We start from the raw sequence: 17,184 nt of genomic DNA, 5'->3' as shown, positions 1-17,184 counted from the left end.
GTTCTAAGACTATGGCAGAGTAAAGAATAGACAGATATCTTTTGGTGTGTCCCGAAAACGACAAGACAATCATATTTAAAGATATTGAAATCGCTTTACGGCTTCCTGCCATTACAAGACTCATATGCGTTTTGAATTCCATCGATTGGAAAGATGAAACATTGGAACAAAGGTGAAAATGAAAAGTTTTATTAATATTATTTAATGTTATACAATTGTCTTGGTTAGATTATAATTAAGTATTTACAAGGTGACATTATTGTATTATAAATCCTAATATAATAGTGCCACTTTGCAAATATTTATTTGTGATTTTAATCAAGAGAGCGATATAATATTAAATGATATTATTATTTAATAAAAAACAATTTAGGTAAGAATTTTGTTTTTATTTTAATAATTATTTTTTTTTTTTTTTTTAGCTCATGCAATTTTCCACTTAGAATTTATTGTTAAGCCCTAACAATCTTGCCATGGCGACTTTTTAGATCACACCTGATATTCCTGATAACTAGATCATATGATTATCCCATTTCCGGATGACCTCATTTCGTAATGCTTCCCCTCTTTCTCCAATCTTTATCTTGTAAACATTTTCAAAAAATATTCTTGCCAAAATATCAATTCAAGATTCATAATTTGTTAAGCAAAATCATCAAATGATCATTAGGAAATCTCATTACATAACGGTTAAAATTAACTAATTCCATTTCACATGAACACAACATATAGATTTAACTGACTAGTTTCATTTAATAATCAAATCAATACAACGGCTATAATTAACTAATTCAATTTCACATGAACACGATCAAATTGATGCAATGGCTAAAATTAAATGATTCAATTTCACATGAACTTGAAAACTAAATAACGACTGGAACTAACATGATATAACAACTTAAAGTTTTTGGGCAAAAATTTGGGATGTAACAATTGAGGAATTTCAGAAACTCTCTATCTTGGTCATGGACATTTCTGAAAGAAGACAAATAGTGCTCTTCATGGACGAACTGACAGAACCACTAAAAGGTTGCGTAAAAGGGTTCAATCCTGCCACCCTGTCGGAGGCCATTAAGAAGGCACGGAGTATGGAAGCATCATCCGCATCATCCTCGCGAAGTTATTCCCATTCCAAACCACTAGTATTTCTAAGGGGCAAAGATAATAAACCTCCACCCAAGAAGCCATCATTGAACGAAGCCACCAGACAGGAGCTCCGAAGAAAGAAACTTTGCTTCAACTGCAAGGTCACCTGGGAGCCTGGCCACAGATGCCTCGAAAAAGGAAAGATCCATTACATTGAGGTCGTGTCCGATGATGAGGACAGATAGGAAGAAATACCCTCCGAAGAAAACCAACATCATAATGAAACCAACCAGATTAGTTTGAACTGTATGGAAAGAATTGCAGCTTTGGTACGGCGCAGAGGAACTATCGCCCTAGGCGGTAGCCCAAGGTGCACGGTTTTTCGTGTGCAGGGAACCCTTCAAGGACAAAGGGTTATGGTAATGCTGGATAGCAGAGCCACTCTGAACTTCATAAACCCTTCTCTAGTGAAACGAAGAGGTCTACCTACAGAGACACACGTAGTATTTCAGGTCAAGGTTGCCAGAGGGACTCTCCTACCCTGCACACACCTTGTTCCTCAGCTAAGTATCTTAATGGCGAATCACACAGTGACTGAGGATTTCTTCATAGTGGATCTTGATGCTATGGAGGTTATGCTAGGCATACAGTGGATGGAAACACTTGATGAATACACTCAGAGTTTCAAACGGATGGACTTCACTTTTGTTGTTGATGAAAAGAAGGTTGTTCTCCGTGGAATGACAAATGAAGGTCCGAAGGAAGTTTCTGCACATCATATGGAGACAATTTTTCGGCGTGATGACGTTGTGTGGGCTGCACATTGTTTTGTTTCGGCGAAACCTATAAAAGGCAATGAACACCTCCCTAGGATGATGATCTCTAGAATATTTTGAGTAAACATGATAAAGTTTTTATTGACATTCCTCCTCGCATACCGCCTCATCTAGGGTTTGAACATACTATCGAGTTAAAAACTGGAGCCAAGCTGATCATAACCACACCCTACCGCCATCCCAAGAAATTCAAAGATGAGATCAAAAAAACTATTCAGGAACTGTTGCAGAAAGGATGGATCTGTCCCAGTTCTAGCCCCTTCGTGTCATCAATGGTAGTGATCAAAAAAGAGGACAGGACGATGCGCATGTGTGTGGACTACCGTGTGTTGAACAAAAAACAATTAAAAATAGATATCCCATTCTAAAGATTGATGAGTTGTTGGATGAATTGCATAATTTGCTTACAAGAAGATCCTAAATGAACCATAAAACTATGGCATGATAGTCTAACCTCTCTTGAGGCTGGGCTTGCACATCATCAATTTCATATAAATCTGGTCATATTTTTATAATAGTGATCACTGAACATAATCTATGAGTCATATTATACTTCTATCCTTAGGACTTACCTATTTGGGTGAAATCTTGGGTCTGCATGCCTGCAGGACAGCAAAATACCAACTGATTTCTTGTCCACTTGAATCATATAAACAAAATTAGTCAGCCTAGTGGGCAGGATAATATGTAATGACCAAGATGTTGAGAAAACATGATTTCATACAAACGAGTCCATCAGGATAGGATATGTGAATTAAGAGCTCTTTATGACTCCTAATGAGTCTAGTGGTGACATTGCTTACACAGAAAATTGTGCTTGTACCTTTAAAATTTAAGCAAGGTGGTACTACCAGAACCAATAGGGAAATGTCTAGCTAAAAAGGTCACCATGATAAGTGAAGATGTCTATAGGTTGGCTACCTAAGGTGGTTGTGGGTTCTACACCAAGTCTCCCATGGCAAGAAAATTAAAACCATGTTCACATGCCCTTGGGAAGGATCGGACCACCTCCATGAGGACATTGTGTGGGTGATTGTTAGGTCACAATTGTAAGATCAAAGATGGGGTGGGAAAAAACCCTGATGATATTGTTTTTCCCTAAGGTCTTTTGTAATGTCCCCTTTTTAGCATTCATAGCATGATGTTGTCATTAGCCTATTTCCCCACAGTCCCATAGGCTAACCGGGACATTAAAGGGACTTAGAGGCCATTTGGCCTAGATAGTTTCAGTTGCAGGTCTTCCTGAGGGGTTTTGAGGCAACTTTGGGCATACTTACTATTTATAGTAAGTCATCTTGGATATGGTCGGACATCCAGTGGCAATGGTATGTCGATGGTAATTGTTTAAAATCAACAAGAAGACTTGTTTATCATTGATAAGATTTGTTATGCATTGATAAAGCTATTTTATAAAGTTAAATTTAAATATTTAACTTTATTAATGCATAGACTATAATTTGTGAGAAATATTTAAATTAAAAGAGTCCCCTTTATTTTATAACACATTGGAGACATAAGTTACATAAAGGGAGTTATGTTTTATCCCACATTGAGAAAATGAAAGATTGAGCTCTTGTGAGAACACTATAAAAGAAATGGAAGAGCTTCTTTTTAACATACTTGGAAATATCAAAAGAAATTGGATAATATTCTGGAGATTATATCTCACTAGTTTGAAGGATGAAATCCCTTCAAGCTGGAAATCTTGACGCCATTGAAAGATATGGTCTTGAGATTCAACATGGTAACAGCAAGTTCCTGTCACGCAATACTGTACCAGAGAGTTACTGCAGCAGTCCGAATCACTGTAGCAACGAGTTACTATAGCAGTTCGACTCACTGTAGCAGCGAGTTACTATAGCAATCGGAATCACTGTAGCAGCGAGTTACTGTAGCAATCTGAATCACTATAGCAGCGAGTTACTGTAGCAATCCGAATCACTGTAGCATGGTACTGTAGTAGCAAGTTACTGTAGCAGTCCGGATCACTGTAGCAGTTTCAAAACTATTAACACTGTTGTAACTGCAATGGGTATGGACCATCATTGAACTTTATAGTTGATATAATGCGTTGAGTTTAATGAGAAGATATGATTGTTATGGTAGTTGTAATTTCCTGATAATCTGAAACAAGAAATAAATGAATGGTCATTGTTATTAGCTACATATGTTTCTATGTTGCCTCCTATTTGCATCTCATATGAAACACAAACAATCTTGAGAAACCATTGATCAACATCAAGCTGAAAACTATAAGAAATTTAGTTGAAGACAATTGTTTGACAAAATTACAGGAAGAAATAGACATTAAAATAACAGAACAAGGCAGGTTGTCATAGTGGTATCAGAGCTTGTTTATCTTGCCATCCTAGTGGGTACAAACACAATGAACAGGTGGTGATATGACAGATTGGAGTGTTCAACCTTTAACTCATCACTATAATTTAAGAAGAATCAGGGCTCGTCTAAACATAGGACAAGAGGAACAGGGAAATCTAGAGGATCATATTGATACAGGTGAACAGGTTATTGGCAATATAGGAGACAGGAATGTTCGGGATCCTGGAGAGGAAAGATTCTTACAGTTATTAGAGACCTTGGCACAGGGACAGCGACTAGCAGAACAAAGGGCACAAGAACAAAATCAGAGATTGGAGCTTATGATGCAGATGATGGCTCGTCAAATGGGGTTGAATGCTAACGTGGGTGGAGGAAATAATCAGAATGGTAATAATCAAAATGGTAACAATCAGAATGGGAATAATCAGGATGGGACACATAATGGAGGTGAACAAGTTGGGAACAATTTCGATCATGCACCCCAGCAAGCTAGGACAGTGAGTTCAAGGCCCATGATTCCTACATTTCCTCCTAGAGCCCCAGAGCAGCCCGTACCAAAGCCCCAAATCGCTGATATACAGGACCAATTGAGAAGAGATTGGGAAGCTGGAGGTTCAAATTTTACTGCTGCAATTACCTTTAGGGAGTATATGGATGTGCGGATGAAAAATATGCCACGCAGACATGACAGGAACCAGAGCTATGAGCTACGAAAGAAAGTAGGGAAACTTCAATTACCATATTATGATGGCTCGGGGAAGTCCACAGCAAGAGCTTGGGTTCAAAAGCTTGAACCATACTTTCAATTGAACCCTATGCCTGAGGAAGAAGCTATTAAGTATGCAGCAATTCATCTGGATGGATTAGCACACGAGTGGTGGCATCATGGTATGGTCACTATGGGTCATGCACACATTACCTCATATGTGGAGTTTACAGAGAGACTGATTGAACGTTTTCATAGGAAGGATCCAGAACTCCATTTCAAGGAGTTAGCTCAGCTTAAACAATGGGGGGATCATTGGAAACATACATTTCAGAGTTTCAGAAACTTGCAGTGTTAGTAACAGATATATCTGAACGAAGGATACTAGTTCTATTTATGGATGGGTTAGCTGATCTGTTGAGAGGGTGGATTAAAGCTCTCAACCCTCCCACTTTGCAGGAAGCCATTAAGAAAGCTCATGACATGGATTCCTCTTCAGCTTCTAAAAATAAATTCCAGGCAAAGAGTTTCCCTCCGAGGAAAGATAAGGACAGTAAACCTTTTCATAGAGAGGCTCAGCCACCTAAGAAGGAAAGTAAGAGGTTGGACAATGAGACACTTAATGATCTCAGGAAGAAGAAGCTTTGTTTTCATTGCTGGGAGCCTTGGGATTTGTCACATAAGTGTCCATTGAAAGCAAAAGCTAAGCAGATGGAGTACTTTTCAGCCGAAGAGTCAGTGGATGGAGATTCAGAGCAGTCATCAGAATCAGATGGAGATGATAATTTTTCACATGAGGAAGCACACAGTGATAGCACGATAGCTCAGTTATCCAGTATACAGGAGGTCATCACTTTCAGAGTTGGGGGAACTTTGGATGGACAAAGATTTGTGGCACTCATTGATACAAGGGCAACACATAACTTCATTGATGAGAAGTTTGTGTCACGCAGAGGGCTACATACAGAAGAGCATAGGGGATTTAAGGTGATGGTTGCCGATGGCTTCAAAATCGACTGTACCAAGAAAATCTCCAACTTGCAACTTCGTTTGGGAGATTATGACATGGTGGGAGATTTCTTTGTTGTCAACATTGGTGATCAGGATATGATGCTTGGGATGAATTGGATGAAATCTCTGGCAGAGTTTACATTTAACCTCCAGAAAATGGAAATGAGGTTTGAGGCAAATGGTAAGAAGATAGTGCTCAGAGGTTTGTCAGATGGGAGACTTCGAGTGGTGTCACTCAAGCGGATCCAGAATTTCTTCAGACACGACCAGGTGCAGTGGACAACAGAGTTCAGAGTAATGCCTGAGGTGACAGAGCAGCATAAATAGGAGTATCCACCTGATGTACAAAAAATAATAACCAAATATAGTAACGTGTTTGGTGAGATACCTCCAGGGAGACCCCCGGATAGGGGAATCGAGCATGTTATTGAGTTAGAGGAAGGGGCTAAGCCAGTCATCATCACACCCTACCGCCATCCAAAGAGATATAAGGATTAAATAGAAAAGGAAATCAAAGAGTTGAATGACATGGGGCACATACGACCAAGCAAGAGTCCTTTCGCTTCTTGAATAGTATTGGTGAAGAAGAAGGATGGTACAATGAGGATGTGCATTGATTATAGGGAGCTAAACAAGAAGACAATCAAGAACCGATACCCTATTCCGCGCATCAATGAGCTTATTGATGAATTGCATGGTGCATGCTACTTCTCTAAGATTGATTTGAGATCTGGCTACCACCAGATACGGGTTAGAGAGGTGGATGTGGAGAAGACAGCTTTTAGATGCCACTACGAACATTTTGAGTTCTTAGTCATGCCCTTTGGGTTGACTAATGCCCCTGCCACTTTCCAGCCCTGTATGAATAGAGTATTCAGAGATCAGTTGAGGAAGTTTGTGTTGATTTTTTTTTATGATATACTGATATATAGCCGTACTTGGGAGGAACATTTGAAGCATATTGATGCAGTGCTCAGCATTCTAAAGAGGGAGTCATTATAAGCCAAGATGAGTAAATGCGAGTTCGGGATGACAGAGTTGCTCTATCTAGGGCATATTATTAGTGCAGGAAGTGTTCGGGTTGACCCAAACAAGATCAGGGCCATTCTGGATTGACCACCGCCGAGGAACGCTTCACAACTCAAGGGATTTCTTGGGCTTTGCGGGTTCTACCGCAGATTTGTGAAGGGATTTTCACAGATAGCAGCACCACTTACAGATTTGACACAGAGAGACAGTTTCAAGTGGTCAGAAAGGGCTCAAGATTGTTTTGACAGGTTCAAGGAGCTGATGAGTACATGTCTTGTTTTAGCCATTCCAAATTTCACCAGGCCTTTTGAGCTACAATGTGATGCCTCGGGAGAGGACGTAGGAGTTGTCCTCATGCAGGACAAACATCCCATCGCATATGAGAGCAGGAAATTACGAGGTGTTGAGAGAACTTCCAGCATCTATGACAAAGAAATGCTAGCAATCATGCACGCGCTAGCTAAGTTCAGGCAACACTTAGCAAGGAACCGACTCACAGTAAAAACAAATCATAACAGCTTGAAACATTTCCTTGGACAAAAGGATCTTAATGACAAGCAACAGAAATGGGTGAGTAAGTTACAGGCCTATGATTTTGACCTAGTCTATGTCAAAGGGAAGAAAAATATTGTCACAGATGCTTTATCCAGAAGGCCCCATTTGTTGCTTGTTGGGATAGTCATGGATGATTGGAGAGAGTTGATCTTGGCAGAGTATGCCAAGGATAGTTGGGCATCTAGTGTTATTGAAGGAGCTATTCAAGATAGTCGATACACTGTTGTAAATGATTTGATCATTTACAAGGGAAGGATTTATTTGGTACCTGGGTCTGCCATGAAGCAGAAGATCTTGACAGCATTTCATGATTCACCATTAGCAGGACATCCAGGATTTCTTAAGACATATCGGCAGGTGAGAGAGCACTTCACTTGGAAGGGGCTTAAGTCAGAAGTGCTACAATTCGTTAGGGAGCGCCCAATGTGTCAGCAGAACAAACAGGAACATTCCTTTCCAAGCGGTTTACCATAGCCCCTACCTATACCAGAGAAGAAGTGGGATAGCATTTCCATGGATTTTATCACAGGCCTTCCAAAGGCACAGGGTCGGGATTGTATTTTTGTTGTGGTAGACAGATTGACGAAATTTTCGCATTTCTTTGCGATTTCGTCCACATATTCAGCAATACAGACATCAGAGCTATTCTTTCGAGAGGTATTTAGACTACATGGAATGCCACGGAGCATAGTCAGCGACAGGGATAGTAAGTTTATGAGCCACTTTTGGCAGGAGTTGTTCAGGTTGTGTGGAACAGAGCTAACTCCGAGTACTAGTTACCACCCCCAAACTGATGGGCAGACAAAGATAGTGAATAAATGGGTTGAGGGGTCCCTTGGAAACTACATTGCAAGAGAGCAGAAGGCTTGGGTGAAGTGGCTACATCTAGAGGAGTACTACTATAATACCTCTTTCCATATGTCTATTCAAATGTCCCCTTTCATGGCATTGTACGGGTATGATGCTCCTAATTTTCTGGATTTGCTATTTGGGGACAGTAGGGTGCCTAAGCCCAAGGATATTTTGCAGAAGTGTCAGGACATTATGCGATCCTTGAAGGAATATTTGCAAAAGGCACAAAATCAGCAGAAGCAATATGCTGATCAGCACAGGGTTGAGAGGTCTTTCGAGGTAGGAGACATGGTGTACCTCATGTTACAATCGTATAGATAGTCCTCTCTCAAGAAGAGTGGAGCAGAGAAATTGAAAACACGCTACTATGGACCATTCAAAGTAATCAGGAGAGTGGGCGAAGTAGCTTATGAGTTGGAGTTGTCTGCAGACAATAAAGTGCATAATGTGTTCCATGTGTCACGCCTTAAGAAGGCATTGGGCCACAATGTGGTGCCTTCAGTAGTATTGCCACCTCTTGATGATGAGGGAAAGCTTATCTTGGTTCCTGAGGCTATACTAGACTCCAGGGAGAAGCTGCTTCGCAAGCGGATCATCAAGGAGTACTTGGTCAAGTGGAGGAATCTACCAGTGGAGGATGCTACTTGGGAAAATGAGCAGATATTACAGCATCCAGAGTTGAAATTGCTTGAGGACAAGCAATTTTGGGAAGGGCGGACTGTAATGTCCCCTTTTTAGCATTCATAGCATGATGTTGTCGTTAGCCTATTTCCCCACAGTCCCGTAGGCTAACCAAAACATTAAAGGGACTTAGAGGCCATTTGGCCTAGATAGTTTCAATTGCAAGTCTTCTTGAGGGGTTTGAGGCAACTTTGGGCATACTTACTATTTATAGTAAGTCATCTTGGATATGGTCGGACATCCAGTGGCAGTGGTATGTCGACGGTAATTGTTTAAAATCGACAAGAAGACTTGTTTATCATTGATAAGATTTGTTATGCATTGATAAAACTATTTTATAAAGTTAAATTTAAATATTTAACTTTATTAATGCATAGACTATAGTTTGTGAGAAATATTTAAATTAAAAGAGTCCCCTTTATTTTATAACACATTGGAGACATAAGTTACATAAAAGGAGTTATGTTTTATCCCACATTGAGAAAACTAAGGATTGAGCTCTTGTAACAACACTATAAAAGAAATGGAAGACCTTCTTTTTAGCATACTTGGAAATATCAAAAGGAATTGGGTAATATTCTGGAGATTATATCTCAATAGTTTGAAGGACGAAATCCCTTCAAGCTGGAAATCTTGACGCCATTGAAAGATATGGTCTTGAGATTCAACATGGTAACAGCAAGTTCCTGTCACGCGGTACTGTACCAGCGAGTTACTGCAGCAATCCGAATCACTGTAGCAGCAAGTTACTATAGCAGTTCGAATCACTGTAGCAGCAAGTTACTATAGCAATCGGAATCACTGTAGCAGCGAGTTACTGTAGCAGTCTGAATCACTATAGCAGCGAGTTACTGTAGCAGTTAGAATCACTGTAGCAGCGAGTTACTGTAGCAATCCAAATCACTGTAGCACGGTACTGTAGCAGCAAGTTACTGTCGCAGTCCGGATCACTGTAGCTGCAAGTTACTGTAGCAATTTCAGAACTATTAACATTGTTGTAACCGCAATGGGTATGGACCATCATTGAACTTTATAGTTGATATAATGAGTTGAGTTTAATGAGAAGATATGATTGTTATGGTAGTTGTAATTTCCTGATAATCTGAAACAAGAAATAAATGAATGGTCATTGTTATTAGTTACATATGTTTCTATGTTGCCTCCTATTTGCATCTCATATAAAACACAAACAATCTTGAGAAACCATTGATCAACATCAAGCTGAAACCTATAAGAAATTTAGTTGCAAGACAATTGTTTGACAAAATTACAGGAAGAAATAGACATTAAAATAACAGAACAAGGCAGGTTGTTACATCTTTGGAAGCTAAAGAAGCATAGAAAAGATTGAACCAACAACTTCAGGTTCTATGTATTGTAGTTTAGTAATTTATTCTATTGTTTACATCTCATAGTAATTTAATGATAGTCATTTCTATGGAAGAACATGTTACATTACTTATTGAACTCTATATAGAGTTATAGTAACAGAATATGATATTTAACATCTGATTCATGTGAATTAGTTGTTAGCTTCCTTTTTAGTTAGTTAAAACATTTCATATTCATTTTCATGGGATTTGGAAAACAGTTACTCAGTTATGTTGTTAAAGCATATTTCTTTCAGTCGCAAGAGAAATTTTATTTTTCTATTTTCTTTAGGTTAGCATATATGGTTTGGTACACATTCCAAGAAGGTTTATAGTTGTTCGTGGATCTTGGGAGGTTGATTTCTCCTACACAAAGGTTTAGAGAAATTGGGAAAGTCATAGGAGAACAGCAAGTTGTACAGTTATAGTCAAAGAGACATTCATCTTGCAAAGAAATCAGCCATTCATTCTAAGACTAAATATATATACAGCTCAAGTTTCATCTTCATATGATCAATTTAGAGGATGGACAATTGCAGTTGGAAAAGATATACACTAGCCAAAATCATACAGATGTGTTAACAAAGTAATGACTCTACAGAATTGATTTCCTGTTTAGTTTTTGTCGGTCTTCAAGTATGATAATAGTAGGAATGTAAAGAAACCCAAGTCCAAGAGTGTCAATCCAGGGGAAACTATAGGTGCAGGTAGGTGCAGGAATCTTCCTTTAGAATCAATCTCCAAGTAGGAGATTGTTGGTATGTGGTAATTGATCATGTTGCTAGGCTTAAATTTTGGTGACTTTGTTAGTCACTCCCCCTCCACACAAAAAAGACGAGTGCAAGGGAGCAAAGGCCCTCTTGCAGAGCCTAATGGATGCCTGAGGATGGGACCTACTATAGGGATCTCAGGGCAATGCCTCCAGTCAGGGTTGCTAGGGGCAGCCCAAAGCGAAAATTGCTCATTGTTCAATAAAGGAGACGGCTGTTATTTTGGTATGCAAATTGACCCTTGTAAACCACCAAAAAGCTAAGTTGTTGAATCAGTTCGGGGACGGGATTAGGTACGAAAATCCAATTCGTGGATTCATGAAACAAAATTGCCATTATGACATGTGGATTTGTGAAAAAAAATTCCCATTGACTCATGGATTCATGAAAAGAAATTCCATTGTGATTCGTATGGATTTGTGTGTGTGTGTAAATAAATAAATATATATATATATATGTGTGTGTGTGTGTGTGTGTGTGTAAATAAATAAATAAATATATGTGTGTGTGTGTGTGTGTGTGTGTGTATGTCTGTATATGTATCATATATGTATGTATGTATATGTATTATATATGGATTTGTGTGTACTTCCAAGTTTGGCATGCAGGTCCCTCGGGATCCATGTGGATTTGTATCAGATTCCCCTAGGTCAGCATGGATTCGTAACCGATTCGTGCTAGATTTGCATAGTGTCCGGATTTGACCCTTTGGGTCCGTCCGGAACCGTGGATCAAAATGAACCCACAAGGTCAAATCCAGACGATCTGCTGATCCGAATGTGCCCAAAGGATCAACTCCGGACCCTGTGCAAATCCAGCACGAATCAGTTCGCGAATCCAGATCCAATTCAAATCTGAATGTGATACATGGCCTAGATACATGAATCCGGTAACAGAGCCAAAAAGGCTTGACAAATCAATAGTTGTAGAAAGAGAATATCATCATATTGTAATTTTCTCTTCATTGGATAATAAAAAGAAAGTGGATGGTTGTCTCTGTGGGTGTAACCTGCATTGGGTGAACCACATCAAATTTGTGCATTATTGTGAATTTTGTCTTTTTATAATGCATTTTTAATATAGTTTACTAATATAGTCTACCTAAACCCTCATGGGTTAAATTTCAGAAACAACTTTGTGAAGTGGTGTTCCATTCCAGGTCAATCTTGAGTAGTTTTGTTACATACCTTTCTAACATAACTTATACTTCTAAGTTTTCAGACTCCAATATATAACCCATAAAAATATCAAACCAAGACAAACTTTAGATAACATGGTTCATAAAAGTCTAAAACACCCCTTTGTATATTCCAAAATTTACAAACTTTAGTAATAATAGGACAAACAGAAAAGCTAAACCCTCTTTCCAAATGCAATGAATATAAAGATTAAAATGGTCTTAGTGCCAAAATTAGATGAGAATAATAGTGACCATTAGCAGAATACGGTGGCAACAAAGTGGCTGGAAAATTATTTAAAGAAATAATTATATTTACATATATAAAGAAGGTGAATTAGCAATACATACAAAGAATTGTTGTACATTCTACAATGTACTGACTTGTAATTGTTTTCCTGTGATTCAGTGATTAGCATTGTTAAAAGTCAAGTTGAAGAGAAAATCCATTATCATTCTGGTGCTCATTTTATTAAACTTTTTGAAGAATAAGCTGAGAATTTTTAAGCACTGAACCTTTCATATGAGTCAGCAATTTCATTATACATTCACTTTGCCCTTTTCACTTGTTCTTATAAGTTTGCTCTTGTGTATAAACTAATGTTTGGATTTGCAGCCCAAACGCACCGTTTTGTTTATCTTTGCATGCAATGTAATGCTTGGATTTTTATCTGTCTTCCATATCCGGGAGTCTTTTTCCTTGTTTATTTGATTTGATGTTATTTATAAGGAAGGGTTGATGAAGGTTTGCGTCGTGTATTATAACAATCTTACTTTATGTTATGTTTATATCCATAAAACAGGTTAAAAGGCTGATAATTATTTTCAAGAGCACTCCATCACAACACCAAATAAGAAGTCTTGTGTGCATGATAAACGCTTACCTTTAAGGCAAACACTTTACTAGTCCACTTATGCTGAACAAGCTGAACAACTCCACCACTTCCTTTGCCAATGACCTTCACTGTTTCTAAATCAGCCAAAGTGATTTGGTTATCCAGAGGCTCTAATGAAGATGGCTGGGCCAAATTTTCCAAAAAAAAAAACAAAATTTACAGTCAGCAACAATATCATGAAGGATTGGAAATACCGTGATAAAGAAACAGAAAGAACGTTTCAAATAAAATCCCAAATTCCATACATAAGAAAATAGCAGCAATTGAATCAGGGAATAAAACGACTTAAATTCATTGTTTCAGGACGCTACAAATATAACACTGAAATAAAATAAGTCAACAGCAATAACAGTTGTAAAGAGACTAAAAAACAAGAACTGTTGATCGAGCACATGACATCCTCAAACACATTCCACAATTAGCCATTGCATGCAGCTACCCCTAGAAGGTGAGAATGGATACGCAAAACAAAACCTTAAGAGTAAGGTGTGCAAGCTGCAGTTCTATATTACATCAATTAAAAGTTATTAGATTCCCCAAGATTAAAAAATCTTGATATGCACAGTTGCACCATATATGCTTCATGCACAATTTGACACTAGTCAGTTGAAGCTGATCACTACATTCAACCTTTACAACACAATATACCAGTACAAAAAGGAAACTCTTTACATATTTAGAGATCAATTCAGAATCCAATATTAGAACTTTGCATATATGTATAACATCTAAATTATACGTATGTTAAGCTGTTTTGTTATTTACAAATACCCATTTAGGTGAATGTAGTCATAGTTATATTTAAACTAACCTAAGATGCATTTTATTTGAACTAAAGGATGTAAGATTTTGCTAACCATAATTTTCTATTTTCCATTCTCCTTTATTTGCATCTGTAGGACTTGAGGTCATTCTGACAGTGTGGAAAATTAAGCAAAACAACTGCATCATTCCAAATTGGTCTCTGATGCATAATCAGACAATAGCCTTAATGAAAAAATTTTGTGAAATTTATCAGATTTATTTGTGGATGGAATTTAATTTTATTATTGATAAACTTCTGATAATATATCTCAGATATTATCCTGTTCAAATTATTTAAATATTTTCCTGATTCTCCATATGAGTACTGACTGCGCAGTACTTTTGCAACCTAAGACTGGTGTCAATGTTAATATTGTTGAGCTCGAAGAAGACACTTCAAGACTGAATATATATGTGTTGCGGTGTCTTCAATCTCTTCGACCTGAGAACTTACATTTGGATCTCAGTGGACCTGTGGAGTCATGTCCACGGAAGGACATGCCTTCAAATTACGTACAGACATATCACTCCATGGACATGGCTCCACATAACCCTTCTCTTAATCAACCCCACTAACATGAATTCCTTTGATCTATAATTGTTCGAGCAAATTTCATTTGGTTCAGTTGGAATATAAGTCAGCATTAATGTGAATAATATAAGTGAACAGTTTTAATATGATTTATAAAATATATCAAATATATATAATTATAATTATAATTATAATTTCCTCTAATAAATTTCATATTAGTTTCTTTAAAATAACCAAGGGAGCACTCACCAACCACCTTGCTAGAGTTACACACGGAAGAACAACCAAAAAGGTATGGAAGAACAACAATCACTTGATTCCAATGCAGATATATTGAGACAATTCATTACAATTTGCGAGGCATAAGGCCTACTTGGTTGCAGCCATAAACATCAGAATTACAATCAGCGAGCTTGGAAGCTCGGGCTTACTGAGCCAAAATACTTCTATATTTCTTCTAACTTTCCTCATTCTGCCTAATCTCGTCCTAGATCTCAATTATAGTCATCAAGACCATAGTCGGCCTGACAAATACAATTATTACGAAGTATAGGTCCTGCCCCAAAGGGGAAGTCAGTGACAGCACAAAAAAGAAGACTAACATCTGCGGGCACCAAGATAGGTCAACAGGTGATCCAAGAAGATGTCCGCAAGGCCACAAAAAGCCCTGAAATTACACGAACCTTAAAGAAGCCAAAAACCACACACTACTCAATGTGTCAGGAAGGAACACGCCTGGAGAAAGGAAGAACTCTTCAACAAGATGGAATTATGTTCCGCAAACATAGGAGACGGTTTCCTGATAGGTATTCATTAAGTAACCAATTGTGCGGGAAGGAAGAACACAAACAGCAAGGGCTGTCCCATGAACAACAGACCGGTACAGGAAAACTGGAAATATTTTTGGTCGATGCAAGCTTGCTAAAGAACACAAGATGCTCCTGCATTAGAAAGTGTAGCAATGGAATCTCCCTTTCGCATAAGTGTGGCAATCCTCTCTGCATGATTAGTCTCTTCTTCTTGCACTTTGGGTTCTTTGCTTTCTTCCTCATCATCAGGTTCCATCCCAATGTAATGAATCTTCCCTTGCCAAGACAACGGTGACCTGATTCCCAAGACTCCTTGCTAGCGAAAAAAGCTTCTTCCTCCAGAGCTCTTGACAAGTGGCCTCATCCATCAAAGGCTTCTTCTGAAATGGCTCATTGTCCTTCAGAGAGAGATGGTTAGGGATGCGTGCGAATCTTGGAAGAATAGCATGATGTAGCTATGTCGCATCCTTCTTGATCATTGTCATGAGGGTATTGGGGTTGAAACCTTTGACCCAACCCTTTGAGGGTTCCATCAATCAATCCATGAAGAATACTACACATCTCCTCTTGAAAATGCTAGTAACCAACACTAATAGCCTTCATTATTATAAGATGTAATTCTCCATTGGTTTGGTCTTACTTAATTGTGTTAAGATTGAGTTTTAGATCCTTCCCATCAGAGTGATTAATGAGTCTCTCTGTAAAATCGGCACATGAAGTGACCCAATCATGACCAAGTGAGACCATCCCGATGCTCCCATTTGTGAGCAATTCCTTCCAAGTGTAGGGATGCAACTTTGATTGCCTCATCTGTGGACATCGGATTCAGCTAAAAATAGGTATCTACCTTTTACACCCATGCTCTTGCTAATGTCTCTCCAAGCCCATCAAAAGTAGATAAGTTCAATTTGTTGATCCTCTACTTGATGTCATTATTGTGATGGTCATGGCTCTTAGAATAACTCATTTGTAATTCTATGTAGTCCCTCAAGAGCACTCATGTTCCAAATTCGACATCTAACCAATCTTGTCTCAACTAATCTTGCAACTTGAACAAGGTATTCTATTGTTCTTTGCATTGTTCAGTCCTCTGAGGAAACGTTGGCATCAATGGACATGTGTCAGAATGCTTTGTATGGGACCTCTAATCAACAGAATTATCATTGTTTCCATTATGATTTCCATTTGACCTTCCTTCTACCAAGAGTCAAAGTGTTACACCAATTTGTCGTTGTCCTTTTGTGAAAGTCTCACTAAGTTGTCCTCTTGCTAACTCTCATAACAATGTTATTATCTTCGTGTTTGACTCCCCCATCCTATCCAATGATTAGGATCTCCTCACCTGCATCTAATGATTCCCAATAGGTTGGCAAGACCACCGACTTTGATACCACTATAATGTACCAATCATAAACTTAGCACTGAAATGCAGAGATAGCCCTTCCACTCTTTACTATCACAATAGTACAATGGTCTGTCAACACTCCAACTACACACCTGTATGGAAAAACATACTAGGTATTGCTACTCAATCTTTAGGACTCATCCTTCAACATTCTTCACCACCCTTTAGCAATTGGTACCCTCAGGTACTCACCCATCAGCCCCCTTCAACATTTAGCAGCCTTCAATACTCGACATCCTCGGACACTCGACACCCTTTGGCACTTGCATCCTTCAGCACTCAACAACCTCCAGCAACCTTTGCACTCAACATCATTTAGCAC

General features: G+C 38.5%; 1 protein-coding gene across 2 annotated transcripts in view; it reads right to left on the bottom strand.

The window, feature by feature from the left end:
• LOC149538479 (mitogen-activated protein kinase kinase 1-like) overlaps positions 1–17,184 on the bottom strand; it is a 121,758-nt gene that overhangs the window by 66,142 nt on the left and 38,432 nt on the right. For both annotated transcript variants that reach the window (XM_089799810.1, XM_089799811.1), the window contains exon 4: positions 13,301–13,435. In XM_089799810.1, coding sequence (XP_089655936.1) covers positions 13,301–13,435 — 135 coding nt within the window. The remainder of the gene's footprint in view (positions 1–13,300; positions 13,436–17,184) is intronic.

The sequence above is a fragment of the Cupressus sempervirens genome, chromosome 9 (assembly GCF_028749045.1).
Source record: "Cupressus sempervirens isolate cs-2001-9-10 chromosome 9, ASM2874904v1, whole genome shotgun sequence".
NCBI classification, from domain to species: domain Eukaryota; kingdom Viridiplantae; phylum Streptophyta; class Pinopsida; order Cupressales; family Cupressaceae; genus Cupressus; species Cupressus sempervirens.
This window is presented reverse-complemented; position numbering and strand designations above follow the sequence as displayed.